Source organism: Drosophila teissieri, chromosome 2L (assembly GCF_016746235.2).
Source record: "Drosophila teissieri strain GT53w chromosome 2L, Prin_Dtei_1.1, whole genome shotgun sequence".
Lineage (NCBI taxonomy): Eukaryota > Metazoa > Arthropoda > Insecta > Diptera > Drosophilidae > Drosophila > Drosophila teissieri.
Genome location: NC_053029.1, coordinates 11,691,691 through 11,708,037, shown reverse-complemented (window position 1 = coordinate 11,708,037; position 16,347 = coordinate 11,691,691). Strand labels below are relative to the sequence as shown.

Here is a 16,347-nt window from a genome sequence, read left to right as displayed (position 1 = left end):
CAACAATGACATGGGCGAGAGGAGGATGGCGACACTGCACCAGTTTCACTTTTGTTGTTAACCCTTTGATGTTCAGCAGAAGTGGCACTCGGTCGTGTGTCCTTGTGCCACAGCAACAAAAACACAAAAACGCAAGGATGCTGCTTAATCAGTCTTTAAAGGCCAGACAGGCAGTCAGGTGTCAAGTAGCCGTCAGGGGTTAAGCTTAAATGCGTTAAATGCGTTCCAAGAATTCGTCGATTTGATGGAATTTGTACTAGTTAAATGCTAAACAATTGGTTGATTTCCATAATTAAAATCTCTATTTAAATTTGCCAATGATTATGTGTGTTTACTCGTGCCAACTGAACCGCAAATCGGGGATAACAAAGACATTCTCTCGCATGCGATAAATGCAGAATCCAGAATGAGCAGCCCTGCCTCAATGTGTCCTGTGTGTTTGTTGTTGCTGGTTGGTGTTTGTTGTTGCTTGCATCCTTTGATGTATTTGTACTTTCGCCAGCCAGTCGCTGAGCCAGGAATCGCCAGGATTCACCCTCCAACGGAAAGGCACGCGCACATTCCACATCAACATCCACCTCCCAGCGAAAGTCCCAGTCCCAGTCCCACACCACACCACACGGCACATCCCGTGGATCCGTAATTCCCAGGATAACACGCACAGGACAACGAGCCTGATGACGAGCCCGATGCGAGGACAACGAGTACGAACGACGATGTCGATGGCGATGGCGATGGCGATAACAACGAAGCCAGCCTCCGTTTCAAACATATCAATTTTAATTTGCATTTAGAGGCTGGCGAGCTCGGCTCTCGTCTCATAGTCGCGCGACTCGCTTTGCTGGCAGGACGTTCGTGTCCCGCGTCTTCCGTGCCATAAATAAAACCATCCCAAAGCAAATAGAAATTAGATGAAGTTTAAATAGAAAAATGCTCAATCTAAAAATCGTATTCAAATCAATTGAAAACAACCTCGTTAGCGTATAATCCCCTCAATTAATGTTTAATAAATAATACTAGTTGAAACAGAATTTAATGTGCACGTTTTTACATATAACTGTCCTGCGTTTTAACAATAATCTAGTAACCAAATCAACAATCCACATGTAATAATATTAAAATATATATAGTAAGAACAAAAAATATAAATTATAAATAAAATTGTGTTTTTACATAAAACTTAAAATAGTTTTCTAAAGTTGTTCAAGCCTGCAAAAAAGTAAATTAAATATCACGAAAATATACAAATAAAACCAGTAAAGCACTTAAAGTTGTCTATGTATGTTTAATAATATTTTACTTAATCATTTTAAATTGCTTGCTTAAAATTAAATAACTTCTCTAAGCTGAAAAGCACATTAATGAAAAAACATTTTACTACCGAGCAAACATTGCAGTTAACCTTTAAACTTCTTTAGATTACAAAATCATTTAAAAAATAATCGCCATTGTGAACTCCATTACCACACAATAAGTTAAAACCTTCGTAAAACCGCAAAGCGAATCAAATCAAAGTACGCAAACCACCCAGAAACAGAAGCAAAAACGAAAAAAACAGAAAAAACCTTATGCAAAACTACAAGAATCGAAAACTTATAGTACAGACCAATCGGACAAGCCCAGTCTCCTCCCGGTGCCAGGCACAAAAAACGATTATGAATGGGAAATAGTAAAAAATAACGATCGTAACGACAAACATTACGAGAAAACCATTTTCGCTGGCCAGACAGTAGCCACGGAGTTGAGCTCAAAGTTGAAAGCCAGTGCAGATCGCAGAATAGTCGGTCTTTGGCCTCTGGTCAAGTGAAAAATTAAATGAATCTGGAGAAAATCGCGTTGGTAACCGGGTGGCCAAGTCACAAAGAACGATTTTAATGAAATGAAAGTTTGAAGTGCTCCGACATGGAAATAATTATGAATAGTGGACCTGCAGAAACCAAATAATAAAGTATTAAATAATACAAGGTTTTAAAAAAGAGAAACGAAATGGACCAAAAAAAAACAGAGGTGCAATTTCTTTAAAAATCAAATATCTATGTAACCCTACCTTAGATATTTACCTTTATTTTACCTATTCTAACATTAATAAAATACTTTTGTTTGCCCACTTAATATTATGTTTTAGAAACAGAAAGTTTAGCACTTCTAAAGCAAACAAAAAATGTGAAACTACAAGAAATTGGTGAGCAACGGCGAATAAATAAAAGTTAACAAAAAATGTGAAAGACCCAAGAAAAACAGTTTTTTCAGTTCAAATGAGCTCTACAAAATGTTTCCTGCTCCTTGGGCCCAGCGTACGAGTTCAAAAGCCGCTGCTGCAACGAGCCAAACCACAGTGCCAAGTGATAAATTGATTAACGAAAATGCTGTGCAATTAAACATTTGGCCCCAATTGTATGAAAATTTATGCAAATCAAAGCCGAGCGATGACTGCGTGGCGAGCAACATCAAAAGGCCACAAGCAGCAGCAAGAAGCAGGAAGCGGCAGCAACAACCTGGTTGCCACCACGGCCACAACAGCCTCATCGCGCCATTGCAATTTGCATTTAATTGTTGTGATTATCTTGGCCTGCTGCACACGCTGGTGAGTCTAGAGTCTAGAGTCTAGAGTATAGAGTATCCTAAGACCGAAAACGAATCCATCACCATTCGCGCGCTTGTAGAGCAAAACTCGGTGTATGGTTTACTGGTATAAAGAGGCCTGTCGACATATTAACTCCCCAGTCGGGCTCATTACGCCGTGTTAGTTGTTGCCTGTTGGCCCGGTGGCCTGTTGGCGGGTTAATTAATTAAACGACAAGCGGCAACAGCGACAACAGATTAATCAATCGCCGCAGCGAGCCCGAGAAACAGCTGTCAGCCGAAGGTGTTGGCATAATTAATATCGATCTAGTGATAGGCCAGTGAAATTAAGCCAACCTAATTGTGTCCGATTAACTCGAGATTGTTTCGTGGTTGTGGGAACAACGACTGTCTTCACCTTCATGCTTGGATTATTGTTTTGTGGCGGATGATGGGAAATTGGAACTATTTTAATTGTGAGTTAAAAAGGTGTTCCCATCACGAAAATCTAACCCAGAAAGTTGTAAATCTATATTGCTTCATAACGAAGCGTGATTGTGATACAACTATTTTCAATTTGACATTACTTTTTCATAGCTCAGATACTAGTAATTTTGCCAAAGATTAAGCTAATCCAATCCGCGCAAACAAACCTATTTGGCGGCCATGCCACAAAAATGGCAACTTGCATGTTAGACCATTCCAAACAACGTCCGCCATTTTAGAAGGCCGCGCTGCTTGCCACAAATGAAATTGCCAACGGGAGCCCATGGTCGCCAGCCGTGGATGACTGGAGCTGGGAGCTGGGATTGCTGGCTGTCGGATTCGGAATCGCAATCGGAATCCCCTCCAATGTTCGCAGTGGCTGAGCCACGGGGGCCTACACACAATTGAGCTGATTCCAATTGCAGGGTGGTCCCCGGCACTCAAGCCTTTTAATGCGCCTGGGTCGCTTGTCAATCCGCGTCTTCTGGCCAGGCTCTCGGCTTTCCATGTGCGCAGTGAGGCGGAGCCGGGCACAGGGTGCATGCATCTGGATGCAGTGAACAGGGAGCAGGAGGCAGGGAGCAGGGAGCAGGGATCAGGGAGCTGGGATGGATGGATGCTGGGTACTGGATGTTGGTTGTTCGTTGCATTACTGCGCCTTGCCTGACTGGTTGCCTCGCCTAGTAGTTGCAGCTTGTTAATCTCGTTACTCTCGTTCTTGTCATACACTTTCAAGGGGTACTTTCGATAGGGTGATCGGGGTTAATAATAAATATTTAAATAATAAATTAGAGAGTATTTGAATAAAAAGCTAAGATACTCTTGGCATTTAATCGAAAAAAATACATTATAGAAAAAAATATTTCAGCTACTTCTTTTTATATAGAGACTACGTTAACATACTGCAATTTACGTTAGAACATTTTTTCTCAGCTTAAGAATAAGAGAATTTTATAAAAGTGGTATAAAAGTGGTACTTAGACAAAAGTTTAATTTTTCAACTAAACTCTATTTACTAAATTTGTTTTTAAAAGCTGGTATAAAACTGATTTGCAAGGGTGTTTAAATCTTCGTATCGCAAATGCACTGCTTGCCTTTCTTGTTTCTTGGGGTTGTCAACATACTTTTTGCTCTGCTCGTTGAGACTGCAGCAGTGCAGCGGTGCAGCGATGTTGCAACTGAAGTGCGGCCTGCAATTCGCTGGCGATGTTGCCTTCGTCATCCTTGTAGTTGCAACGTCATAATTGCAACGCATAATGAGGCGCGCACACACACACACACACACACACACACACACCCACACATCCACACAACCACATCCAGCGCATTGGTGAGCCACAATTTCGCCCGTTTGAAATGCAAATGAATTGGCGAAGTGCCACGCCTCCGGGTCGCCAGTGCTGCAGTTTGCAGCTTAATTGGGTGCACACACACACCCACTGCACACCTGCGCACAGGTGAGGCAGCACTGCAGCGGATTTCACACGTTCAAGGACTCTTCAGGTGTTTTCTTCTCGCATCAACAACTCGGGCTTGAAGTGCATTTATTTATGAGCCAAAAGCTGCCAATTTGCCAGTCGCTTCCGCCAGCCAGCATAATATTAGTGTGTTCTAGATGATTACATTGCATTAGTTTTAGTTTATTAAACAGTAATGAAGGGAAACTTGATGACACATTAACTATTAATCAAGAAATTCTTAAGCAAAGATTCTATAATACAAAAACTAAATTAAATTCTATCGCAATCCCTACACATTTAAAGTGTTCTTGCTGAGCAATCCCTTAAACAGAGAGTCAAAAATATGCGATAATCGCATTTAATAGCCCAAATCATTCGTGGTATATGGAAATGAAATACTTTTATGCCGGATCACCCTGTACGAACGGATTGGATCAAAGACATTCCTAGCTGTGGCTGTGGTCGCCCGAATTCAAACCCCCCTCCAGTCGCAACAAACTGTTCAGGAATGTCTCCACCAAAGTTATCTGCCCCGTCTGAAATGCTTCAATCTCCGGCTATCCGTCTGTATTCATCTACTCGTATCTCTGTGTGGGAAACATTGTTTTGCCTAACTGGCTTAGGCTAGCCGAATAACAAAGATTGTATATACATATATAGTTCGCTGTGGGCATAAGCCGAAAGCGGCAGAAATCCTTGATTTATGCATGGGCTACCGTTTGACAGACCAGGCAAAAATATACAAAAATGTACAAATATATATATGTATACTCGTATATAGCAGAAAACAGGGGAAAAAGAAAAAGTCTGGCTGTGGCGGCGCCTATTAAAGCCTCAATCTTTTTATGGCATTTCAATAGAACTCCGAGAATCGTGGAGCGTGAGAAAGGACTGCAGCGGTTATGAAAATCGAAATGAAATTTAGAGCTTGCCAGTTGCCGGCTTTTATCTCGGCCCCAACACTCTTTTCGTGGCTGATAAGCAAACGTCTTCGCTCCTTTTTCGAGGCAACAGCGATCGATAAATTTTATAAGCGAATCAATTGCATTGCTATCGCATCGCGTGAAATACGCAAACGAGGAATCTGCGAACTGAACTGAACTGGCTGGAAGAGCATGACTCAGACTCCTGAAACTGGCGATTCAGGCACATTTAGTGCACAGAAATTATTAAAACCCTGTTTAAAATATTATATATAATATATATCAGCAGAAAAGAAAAATATGAACACAAAACTGACTTAGATAGGCCTATCTATTTTGCTAAAATAAGTAAGATAATTACATAAATGTTATAGAAGCCCACTTTAGTTTAACATCCAGTTTTTCAAGTGTACTGCTCATTCTCTCCTTGCGTTCGCTTATCAGTTTTATTGAAGTCGGCAAATGGCATCGGCAATGGTAACTAAAAGCCATATGCTTTATAAAGCTGTTAACAAAATGTGCATCAGTTTAAATTCTTTATCTGGCGAGATGTCTGGCTCGCATTGCGAATTCGCATTCGTATCGCAGAAACGTCAGCCAATTAAAATGCATTTTGCCCAAGAAGTTGTTGAGGTTCTTTCATCCTCGTTTCTCCAGCTCGATATATCTTTTACTCTTTTAAATCGCAGCTTTGTTGCTTCGATTGGCAAATAATGATACGGCGTGTTGGGGCAACACACATAACTGTGTTGGTATCCTTTTTTTTATTAGTTTCTAATTTTGTTTGTTTGCAATTAAGATAAGTCTAATTTGATTGTGAAATAGGAATGCTCACCAGTTAAAAGATAATTTTAAAAATCCATTAAATCGAGAACCAGAAAGCTCTACTATATTGGTCGGTGTTGCACTAATTTCATATGCAAAATTCACCATTTAAAATGACAAATTTCGTAAATTATTTGAACCTGCTGTGCGGATCTGGCCATCTGGTGATCTGCTGGCCAAATCAACGACTGCAGTTACGCCGGAACGCGAGTGGCATACAAATGAGGCGCAATGCGGCGATGAGGATCTCGAAATCTTGGCTCTTTGCAACAGAGAGACGTGTGTGAAAATGGCACGTTTATTCATTTGAGGCATTTTTGTTCGTTTTTCCTACACGCGACGTGCCACAATTAACCCCGCGAGCAAGAAGCAGCAGTGAGTCTGGGCATTAAGAAAATAAATATATTTACCAACGATTTTAAGCTGCAGACGCCAGACGCACATCACGTATACGCCCGGTATTCCTCGCTGCGTGTCGTAGATCAACGCGATTTCGACGCGATTCAACAGCGATGCAAGTCGCGATGTGGCAACAACTTTAACTTTACCCCAACATCAGCTGAAGTTAGACCTATAGCTAAACTCAGATGAAGTTGTTCAACGTCAACTGGCACTCACTCACCGCTCACTACCGCTGGAAAAAAATCGACAACAACAAAAAAAACTCGTATCTGTATCTCTGGCCCAAGATCTGAACACCTCGACTTGGCTTAACTCAACTTGGCTGACCTTGAACGCTACGGCCCGATCTGAAATGGGTTCAGTCGGGAGCGAAATGGTTAACCCTCCTCATGTACATGGGAAATGATGGGGATTCAACGCTTAGCACATTAGAATCACATCACAAGTAAATGACCTGAGCACACAAATATTCATTGCAGTGTAGCGTAGCTTCTTTATTTATCACAATTTCTGAAAATTAATAGATTTTCTAAGTACTCAGGATTAGTCAGTTCTTTGGGGTTAAGAATCGCCAGTTCTAGTTGACCATTATCTTTTTCGGCTGCTGCAGAGCCGAGTGATTCATCGCCCAGCAATTTGACAACAAGATTTACGACGAGCTTGGTAACAAAAATTATATTTAGCTACTGTCTCGAACCCGCTACGCTGTGAATAACTCGATTAAATCTCAGCTAAAACAAAAAAAAAAGGCAAATTTAATTTCACATCTAGAGAAACGAAAACAAAACGAAATTTAATTAGTTTAGTCTTGTTTTTTGGGGTCTCTTCTGCGGTTTGTGCCAGCCACTCAAGGTTAATTACGGTTTTCGAATTGTTGGGTTCACTTTTTCGGGGCATTTATTGCCAACTGCGGTTGGTAGCGGTAATCAAAATTTAATTGGATTTAAAGTTCTGAGTGTGCAAAGTCAAGCGCTGTGCTAATCAACATTTTTCCCATCGTCTATGCGAGCATTTGGTTTAGACCCCTTGCTAATACTATACCCCATTTTGTTGCAGGCTCTATGGCTTGCCGGATGGCCGTGCCACCTGCCGTTCAGTGCCTGGATTGACCAAGGATCAGGTGGAGCTCTGCTACAAGGCCAGTGATGTGACGGCGGCAGCTCTCGAAGGACTCGACATGGCCATACGGGAATGCCAAATTCAGGTGCGAAATTACCAATAAGAATTTTGAACCCCATCGAAAACGTGATAATCAAACATTCACAAGAAATGTAGATTTTGCTATCATTTTGCTGAAGCAAAGAGTGCCATTTCTTAAACACCATAGTGAAAGTTGTCTTAATGAGAGACAGTTTGATAGCACATTTTCCCTATATTTAAATGAACTCCTTACCAATTGAGTGCCATTAAAATTCCCCTATTTTGCCTGCACTCGCATTCACCCAACAGTTTCAATGGCATCGCTGGAACTGTTCGTCGCTGAGCACAAAGAGCCGCAATCCGCATGCCTCCAGTTTGCTGAAGAAAGGTGAGTTGGCCGAGAGTTTCCCAGGTTCAGGTTGCCGCCGTAGTAGCCGTGGCCCAAAGCCATTAAGCTGACACTAAAATGTGCAGTAAGCGTGGCTCAGCTTTCACGCAAACAAAATCGCTTTATGACCGGCCCAAGTCGCCAACTCAAGTCTCAAGTCCGCCAACTGCTCAGATTGTCAACGAGTTTTGCGGTTCGGAAAATGCAGGGCTGTGCATTTGAAAGGGGTGAGGTGAGGGGGAAAACATGGCCGGCCCACACGCAAGCCGCTAGGAAAAGAGTCTAATTAAAATTGCCCATAGCGGAGACAGTTGGTCAAGCAGACAATGTCCGAAGCTATTAACCGTCGCATTATTAGACACGACATGGCGCAAAAGCCACAGCAGCAACCAAATCCCAGCTTCTAATGCCTTCCACTCGGAAAATGATTTCCCAGAAACTTAAAAACATTTTAAATTTCAAAAAAATATACGTAATAGTTTATGCTAAATTATGTTTTATTTATGGAATTTATAGCCGATCATTTTCATAAGCAGTAGTTATGCTTTACTCTTATTACCTACTAGTATATTCCGCCATTTGACATTTACCATAGAGATATCCATCCATGGTATAAGTTTATAATTACAAACTTTAGGTAATATTTTTTTTTCTGTGCACCACTGCCAACCGGACTAGATCGAATTTCTATGCGGCCGGGTAAGAGTGTCGAGTGGAGCTCGTTTTGAGGACCGGGACCCACCGTTTTGTCACAGACCGGTGCATCTCGCATCGCGAAAACGGCGGCTATGCGAACTTTGACTTTGATATCTTAATCTGTCCGCGGGGCATTGTGTTACCCAATCCGCCGTTGGGAAACCCACGCGACGTGTGCCTCATGACGGATAGATCGCACACTCACTAGCCCATCTAAATGCAACAAAGGGGCGCCGCATTCTAAGCCCCTTTTGTTGGCCGGGCCAACAAGTAGCGGTAACTCTGATCACAGGCGCCGATCTCGGGTTCTCCTATTATCCCGTTGACTACTGTTATGAGTCATGGCACAAATGGGATGGTGTGACATAACCACTAGGTTCTTCTAACTACCAAAAGACCGGAACGTCATAGAGTAATTGCTTATGGATCGTAATTAAATCATTGGAACGGAAATCATATAAATAACCATTTTAAATCTATAAGCAACAACCCTATAACCGGTATGCATACTCATTAAAATGTAAATACAATTTAGGGAAATAAATCCGGACTCAATTGCCCACTAATTTGGCCAAACACTTGAGCTCTCCTTTGGGAATAAGCCCACTTCCTCGAGCAGAATGCTTCATTAGTTAAATTATGCATCATGCGATTGCTGTAAAAATGCCAAAAAGATGGAAAGGGGGAAGGGGCCTTGGAGCCTTGGAGGACCCGAAGAAAACACAATGGAAATGGCCAAAATGGCGGCACTGCAATCCAGATGCAAACGATATATGGCCGGAGATGTTCGGGAGATTTCTCACAAATTTCAATGCGACAGGCGACAACAACGACAACAGAAGCTGAATAGCTAAAGAGCTAAAGACCTGAAGAGCTGAAGAGCTAAAAAGGGAAAGGCCAGGGGCCTCATCTCGTTTTCGTCTTTCGTACGGCGTAATTTATTTGCATTCATCGTATAAATTATATTGTAAGCAAACCACTTCATTCAATTTCAATTTAAAAAATTGTTATCTCCGTTGACGGATGCTGCCGCATCCACTGACAACAAACAGCCCAGACAAACGAATGCTTTTTGGAGAGCAGAAGACAGGACCCGACAGTCCTGGGAATGGACCTGGATATGGGGTGTGGACTGTGGGACTCGGGACTCGGGATATGGGATGTGGATGTGGATCTGGACGCGAATGTGGCTGTGGATGTGGACACGGACAGAGTCCCAACATTGTCATTGTCATTCCACTGACGTGATTATCAGCATCGTTACCGCTTCCTAATCTGACTAAATTCCGTGAAGCAGAAAAAGCTGCCGCTCTTGATTATTCAAATTTTATTACAATTTTAATCAGAATCAAAATCCGATACTAAATGCGTTGTTTTAAGAAATGAAAACAGCGCTGGTACCATTGGAAATTAATGTATCTGTGACCAAATCATGCCATTACACAAAAAGTGCATATTATTTGCATTCGGGGGCATGACAGCCGATTGAGGCAAATACCAAACCGGCGGGTTAAAGTTAACAACATTGCCGAAAAGACAATGCCGAACCATAAATCTCCAAATGCATGCCACACCAGCAGCAGCAGCAGCACTTCCAAGTAACTCTCGACTAGCCTTCAGCCAATATGGTAAACCCAAGCTTATGTCACTGACATGTCTGAGGATCGTCCGTCTGTCCGTTTGTCCGTCCGCCCATCCGTCCGTCCGTATGTCCGTTAGTCCGTCCGTCCGTCGGTCAGTCCACTGTCCGTTTGTCAACCCGGTCCGTTCGTGCGTCCATTAAATAAGGAAGGAACTGCACATAACGAGAGTCAATATTGACAGGCCAACAGCAACGCGTGCAACGATCGCGGCCAGCGAAGACGACTTATAAGGGCAGAAAGGCAGCCACAAAGTCAGGGATTCATTCGATGGACAGTGGAGAGTGGACAGTGAACAGTGGACACTGGACGGTGGACGGTGGACAGCGGAGCATGGACTGTGGAGGGGGGACGGTGAACGGTGGACATGGAACCTCAACGATGGGGCGACCAAGTGAAACGAAACAAATCAAGTCGCCCGGTCGCCGAGTCGCACAATGACTGACAATCGAAACGGCGCACGGACAGGTCAACTATTTTGCATACATCTACTATAACTTATGGAGCTCGTCGGTCGTCGATCGTCGATCGTCGCAACGTCGTCGTTGCAGATCGCTGATCTTGGATTGGGTTGCTGCTTCGGCTGCTGCTGCTTCTGCTACCATGCATTATTGTCAATCAAGTGGAGCAGTGGAGGGGTGGAGGCTCCACCGAAAGCCTGCACCACAAAAGTAGTAAAAGGATTACCTACACTTGAAAAGAAAGCCACGAAGACAAAGAATCACTTGTTAAAATATCGTTTCTTGTTTAGTTTGTACTTTATTAGTTCTTCAGTTTGTAGAGTCCACATTATATGCAAACTTCCTATGATACCTTTAAAATTCAGGGCATTATTGATTGATATTTTTGTAAAATATATTTCTTAGTGTGTGACTTAAGAGCGACCTTTATGTGAGGACCTCTGGCTCGCTCTATCTCTTTGGTCCTCATGGGTTTCTCTGGACTTGTGACAACAAGCGAGCGACGTATGTCGCAAACAATTACTTGGGATTGTGACACACAGGGGAAAGGAGACACGGACGGGAAACGGGGAAACGGGGTCGGGAGCTGCAGACTCTGGCGGAGATCGAGACAGGTCGCCAGGCCAGCTCCGACAGCCTCCCGATCCCGGGGTTTGTGGCCAATTTATGCGCAAGGCGGTGAGAGATCGCGAGATCGGTAGATCGGCACTTCGAGAGACCCCAAGGCATTGTCAAATGTAACTGTTGCCAATGATGTGATTTGGATTTGCAAATGGCCCGAGAGGGGACAACCGTCAGCCTGGCCAGACAAACAAAGCGTGCATAAATCAAGTCAGCGATCGCTGATCAGCGATCATTGATCAGCAATCGGCCATCGGCAATGGGCAATGGGCGATGGACAAACGGGGCGATCATCAGTGGTCAGTGAAAAGCGGGAGTGGAGCATACCAAGTGGGACGGCTGGTGCTGGGGCTGGGGCTACTGTTCGCTGATGCCTTGATTGATGGCGTCTTAATCGTCAATCAAATGCGCGCTGCACACACAATTTTCCATTGCACTTGCACTTCAATCGATCGATCGATCGCCGGAGCCCCGCGATCTGTACGACAACTTGTCACAACATTGACATTTGCATTCGTGCGCATCCTGAGTGACGGACTGGCCAGCTTGACTGGCTGACTGATTGCTTGACAGGAGCTGGAGGGGATCGCCACCCGGATCCGCGACCCCAGAATGATGCAAGCCTGTCACGCTGACATATGTACTCGTACTGTCGCCAATTTGGAGATCTCTCTCTATCTCTCTCTCTCTCTGTCTCCCTCTCGCTTCAGGCTCAATTTGGGATTATGCAAAGTGGCGCTGGCCATTTGCATGTCAATCGATTGACAAATGCTGCCAACTTTGGGCCACTCACGGCCACGTCGACCGTGATTAACGTCAGCTTTTTTGACAGCCATTTGACAGCTGTCAGCGCTGCATAAGGCATTTCAAATAATGCACTTGAACAATTTCCCAGCGGTTTCCTTAGCGAATATTTAAGTACGTTCTCTTACTATAAGTATCACTTTATTTAGAATATTTGCATGAGAAAAAGTTACAGTTTTAGGAACCATATTTGTTTGCTACTCAATAATCAACTTTTAGAATCAACGTAGCATATACTTAAATGGGTAAACTTGAAAGGCCTTCAATCTTAATTTTAATCCTTAGTGCTACCTATTGTCTGACCCATAATATTTGGGTATTTTTTGCCAAGTGCACTCCAGCCTCGGGTGGGTGTGGACTGCATCATTAAAAGTGTTCTTGCCACACAGTCCGCTTGCTTTGGGCTGTTGTCAAAGCTGAAAAGCCGCTGAATTCCCAGGGCGGCGACTGCTTCGAATGCAGCGTTAAAAATAACACCGCATAAATTGCAATAGTGGCCAATGATTCCCAGGGGCAGGACCTGCTCCCCAGTTCTTCTCCAGTCATTTCGATACCATTCCAAAGATCGCACTTGTGCTTGCCGTTTTAGGCTACCGGGAGAGTGCGTTCGCCTTTGCCATCTCGGCTGCCGGGGTGGCCCACAGTGTGGCCCGCGCCTGCAGCCAAGGTCGTTTGATGTCCTGCGGCTGCGACCCGACCATCAATCGCAAGACGCTGAACAAGAACCTGCGCCAGTCGCTGGACAAGGAGAAGAAGCAGTTTCTGCAGTACTTGGAGACCAACCAGATACTGACGCCCGAGGAGGAGAAGAAGTACGAGCGCTCCAAGATCGCCAGCCGCTGGAAGTGGGGCGGCTGCTCCCACAACATGGACTTTGGGGTCGAGTACTCCAAGCTGTTCCTCGACTGCCGCGAGAAGGCCGGCGACATTCAGTCGAAGATCAATCTGCACAACAATCACGCCGGCCGGATAGTGAGTTCAGCTCTTCCTTGGACACCAAGTAGATGACTTTACTTTATTAGTTTTGCCCACTATTACTTATTTGAACTTGGATATACTGGGTTTAGTAACCAAAAACATATGTAACTGACCACCATTCCAGGCCGTCTCCAACAACATGGAGTTCCGGTGCAAGTGCCACGGCATGTCCGGCAGCTGCCAGCTGAAGACCTGCTGGAAGTCCGCCCCCGACTTCCACATTGTGGGCAAGGTGCTGAAGCACCAGTTCCGCAAGGCCATTCTCGTGGATCAGTCGAATCTGGGCAACGGCGAGCCCGTGGTCGTCTTGAAACGGGCGCGCAATAAGAAATCAAATGGAGGCAGCAACTCCGGATCCACGTCCACCGATCTGGATGGCGCGGATGCATCCGGTGGCCACGACGATGGCGGAGCAGGTGACTCCGATGCGCGGCGGCATGACGAGCTCGGTGTGGAGCGGGGCACGCGGCAGCCGAGCGCCGATAAGAATGCGGCACGAATGGCCCGCAAACTGGAGACATCGCTGTTCTACTATCAGCGCTCGCCCAACTTTTGTGAGCGGGATCTGGGTGCCGATATACAGGGTAAGTCCATGTTCGTACCCTAGCATTCTTGTTGTACTCACTCATTAACAGCTTACACATCTTACGAGTATCAGTTTAAAGTCCTACGCACATAAACATTACTTAATAAGTTAATTTACTATTTTGTCGTTAGCAAATGCGGTGCAACTAATTAAAAATGATTTACCGATACGAGCCGGGCGATAAATTTGATTTGCCTCTAATAAATAAATCACAAATGCAAATGAACAACGGCAGCCACCGCAAATGCAGCAAAAATGTTTTCTTTTTTTTTCGTTTTTTGTTGCATTTAAACGGGCTACCAAACCTGCCACATAATTCACGTACAAAAAATGCAACAGCGACGCATGCGCAGCTCAGTTTAGCTTAGCTCACTTTGGATCGGATTGGATTGGATCGGATCAGCTCCACTCAGTTTGGATGGTATAAAGCAGTGGCGGGGGCCGGAAAATTAAGGGGGGGTCTTTACTTATTTTCTTGAAAAAAAAAATTTTAACTTGCTGATGCTTAACTTGCAGTTATTGTTAGCTACATACCGATTGTAAAACCATTGAAAGCTTAATAGTAAGTGTCTTAAAAATACCAATTGGGGTAGTTGTAACCCCCCTTGATTGTACCCTGACTTAGGGGGATCGGTCGAAGCTGCGGCACGTTCATATCGAAATCGACGTCTAACTGCCACTTGCAATTTTCGTTGGCCATTTGGCTGTTGACACATTTGCAAATTATCAAGCGCTCGCCGGCTGCCCCGCCAACTGCCAGCAGTTTAAAAGTGTTAATTACGACGCAAATTTATAATTAATCGCCGGCTTAGTCCGGTAGCTCCCAGCTCCAACTCCAAGCTCCAACTCCAGCTCCAGCTCCAACTGCAGTGAACTGGGGAGCAGCGCCCATCGGCGTTTTGATTCATGTGCCCGTGTCCAGTGTCGTGTCTATTCAAATGATGGCAATTAACGTTGGCAATTATCGCCGGCCAAACAATTATGATACTTTGTTTGTGCTTTAGTTGAATGGTTTATTTATGGTCTTTTAATTGCTTCTGCTCCAGTGGGAGGGAGTAGCTGGCGTTTAACGATGGATTGCATTTGATGAAAGCACTTAATCATTTACTGATTGATCTAATCTCACACCACTAAGAGCATTAACTTATTATTTTGATGTTTTATTTATACATAACAACTACATTTATTGTTATTTAATGTTATTTAATTTACTAAAAAAAACATATCCTTAAGAAGAGGAAAATATGTCTAATCTTAGCCGATTTCTGCACAGGCACCGTGGGACGCAAGTGCAACCGGAACACCACGACCAGCGACGGATGCACCTCCCTCTGCTGTGGGCGTGGTCATAGCCAGGTCATCCAGCGGAGGGCGGAGCGGTGTCGCTGTAAATTTCAATGGTGCTGTAACGTGGAGTGCGAGGAGTGCCACGTGGAGGAGTGGATTAGCATATGCAATTGAGGACAATGAAAAAGGACGCAGGACGAAGGACGACAGATTGATGGAGCCTCAGCCACATGCTTAAGAAAAGACTTTTCTTCATTCTAACAGAACTTACCACAAAAAGAAATCAGTATTACAGCAAAAAACAAAACATAACGTACGCAATAGGGCAGACCATCAATAAACAACGTGTGTACATGCAATGCCTAGTTTAGCAATCTCCAGCCATTTGGAAATACGTATAAATATATTTTGTAAATACGAACGAAATAAGATGCATAATTAGTCTGTCAATCAGCTGACTTTCACTCGCATTTGCCACTTTTCCCTTTCACCTGGCATTTTAGTGCCCACCACCTGTGTGTCTTTGCCGCTTTTGTTGCACTTGCACGTGAATGTCGCCGCCGCTAATTGAATTAGCCAGCTAAATAGTTGTCCAAGGTGTGCACCCAGGCACTACTGCCCATTGAATGGCTTCCTTCCTTGCCAGTGAAAAGCCTCCGATTGCATTGGCCCATCATTTAGTTGGCTTACGGCAGCGGTACGTGCTGCATGCGTGCGGTCGGTTCGAAATTCCACTCAAGTGCTCAACTACTTCCTTGAAATCCGCAAAAAAACACTCAGCTGTAGGATAAGTGTGCCAATCTGCAGCAGCGAAGGTGTGTGTCCTGAAGGATTAAGTGCTGGAAGCCCTGTGAAGTGGATATGATACAAACTACACTCTGCATCCCCTTAAAACAAAGTTGCAGTTTCAAAAGCTAAACCTTAGAAGGATTAATTACCAAGGACTAAACGTACATTCAACTGTTCAAGTTTTAAATTAGTGATTCGTTTATTATAATTTTCTATTTCAAAATTGTTTATTATTTTTTTAAAGGTCCTTTAAGTACTTCGTGCTTACAAAGAAAACATCTAGTAAAAACTTTTCTCAA

At 44.0% G+C, this 16,347-nt stretch overlaps 1 protein-coding gene across 1 annotated transcript; it reads left to right on the top strand.

The window, feature by feature from the left end:
* The first annotated feature begins 2,426 nt into the window (after positions 1–2,426).
* On the top strand, positions 2,427–15,433 carry LOC122626611 (protein Wnt-10b). The gene is made up of 6 exons (XM_043806928.1): positions 2,427–2,584; positions 7,715–7,862; positions 8,108–8,186; positions 12,998–13,380; positions 13,511–13,970; positions 15,246–15,433. Exons 1-6 carry the CDS (start codon positions 2,427–2,429, stop codon positions 15,431–15,433), a joined length of 1,416 nt encoding a protein of 471 aa, XP_043662863.1.
* The last annotated feature ends 914 nt before the right edge of the window (positions 15,434–16,347 follow it).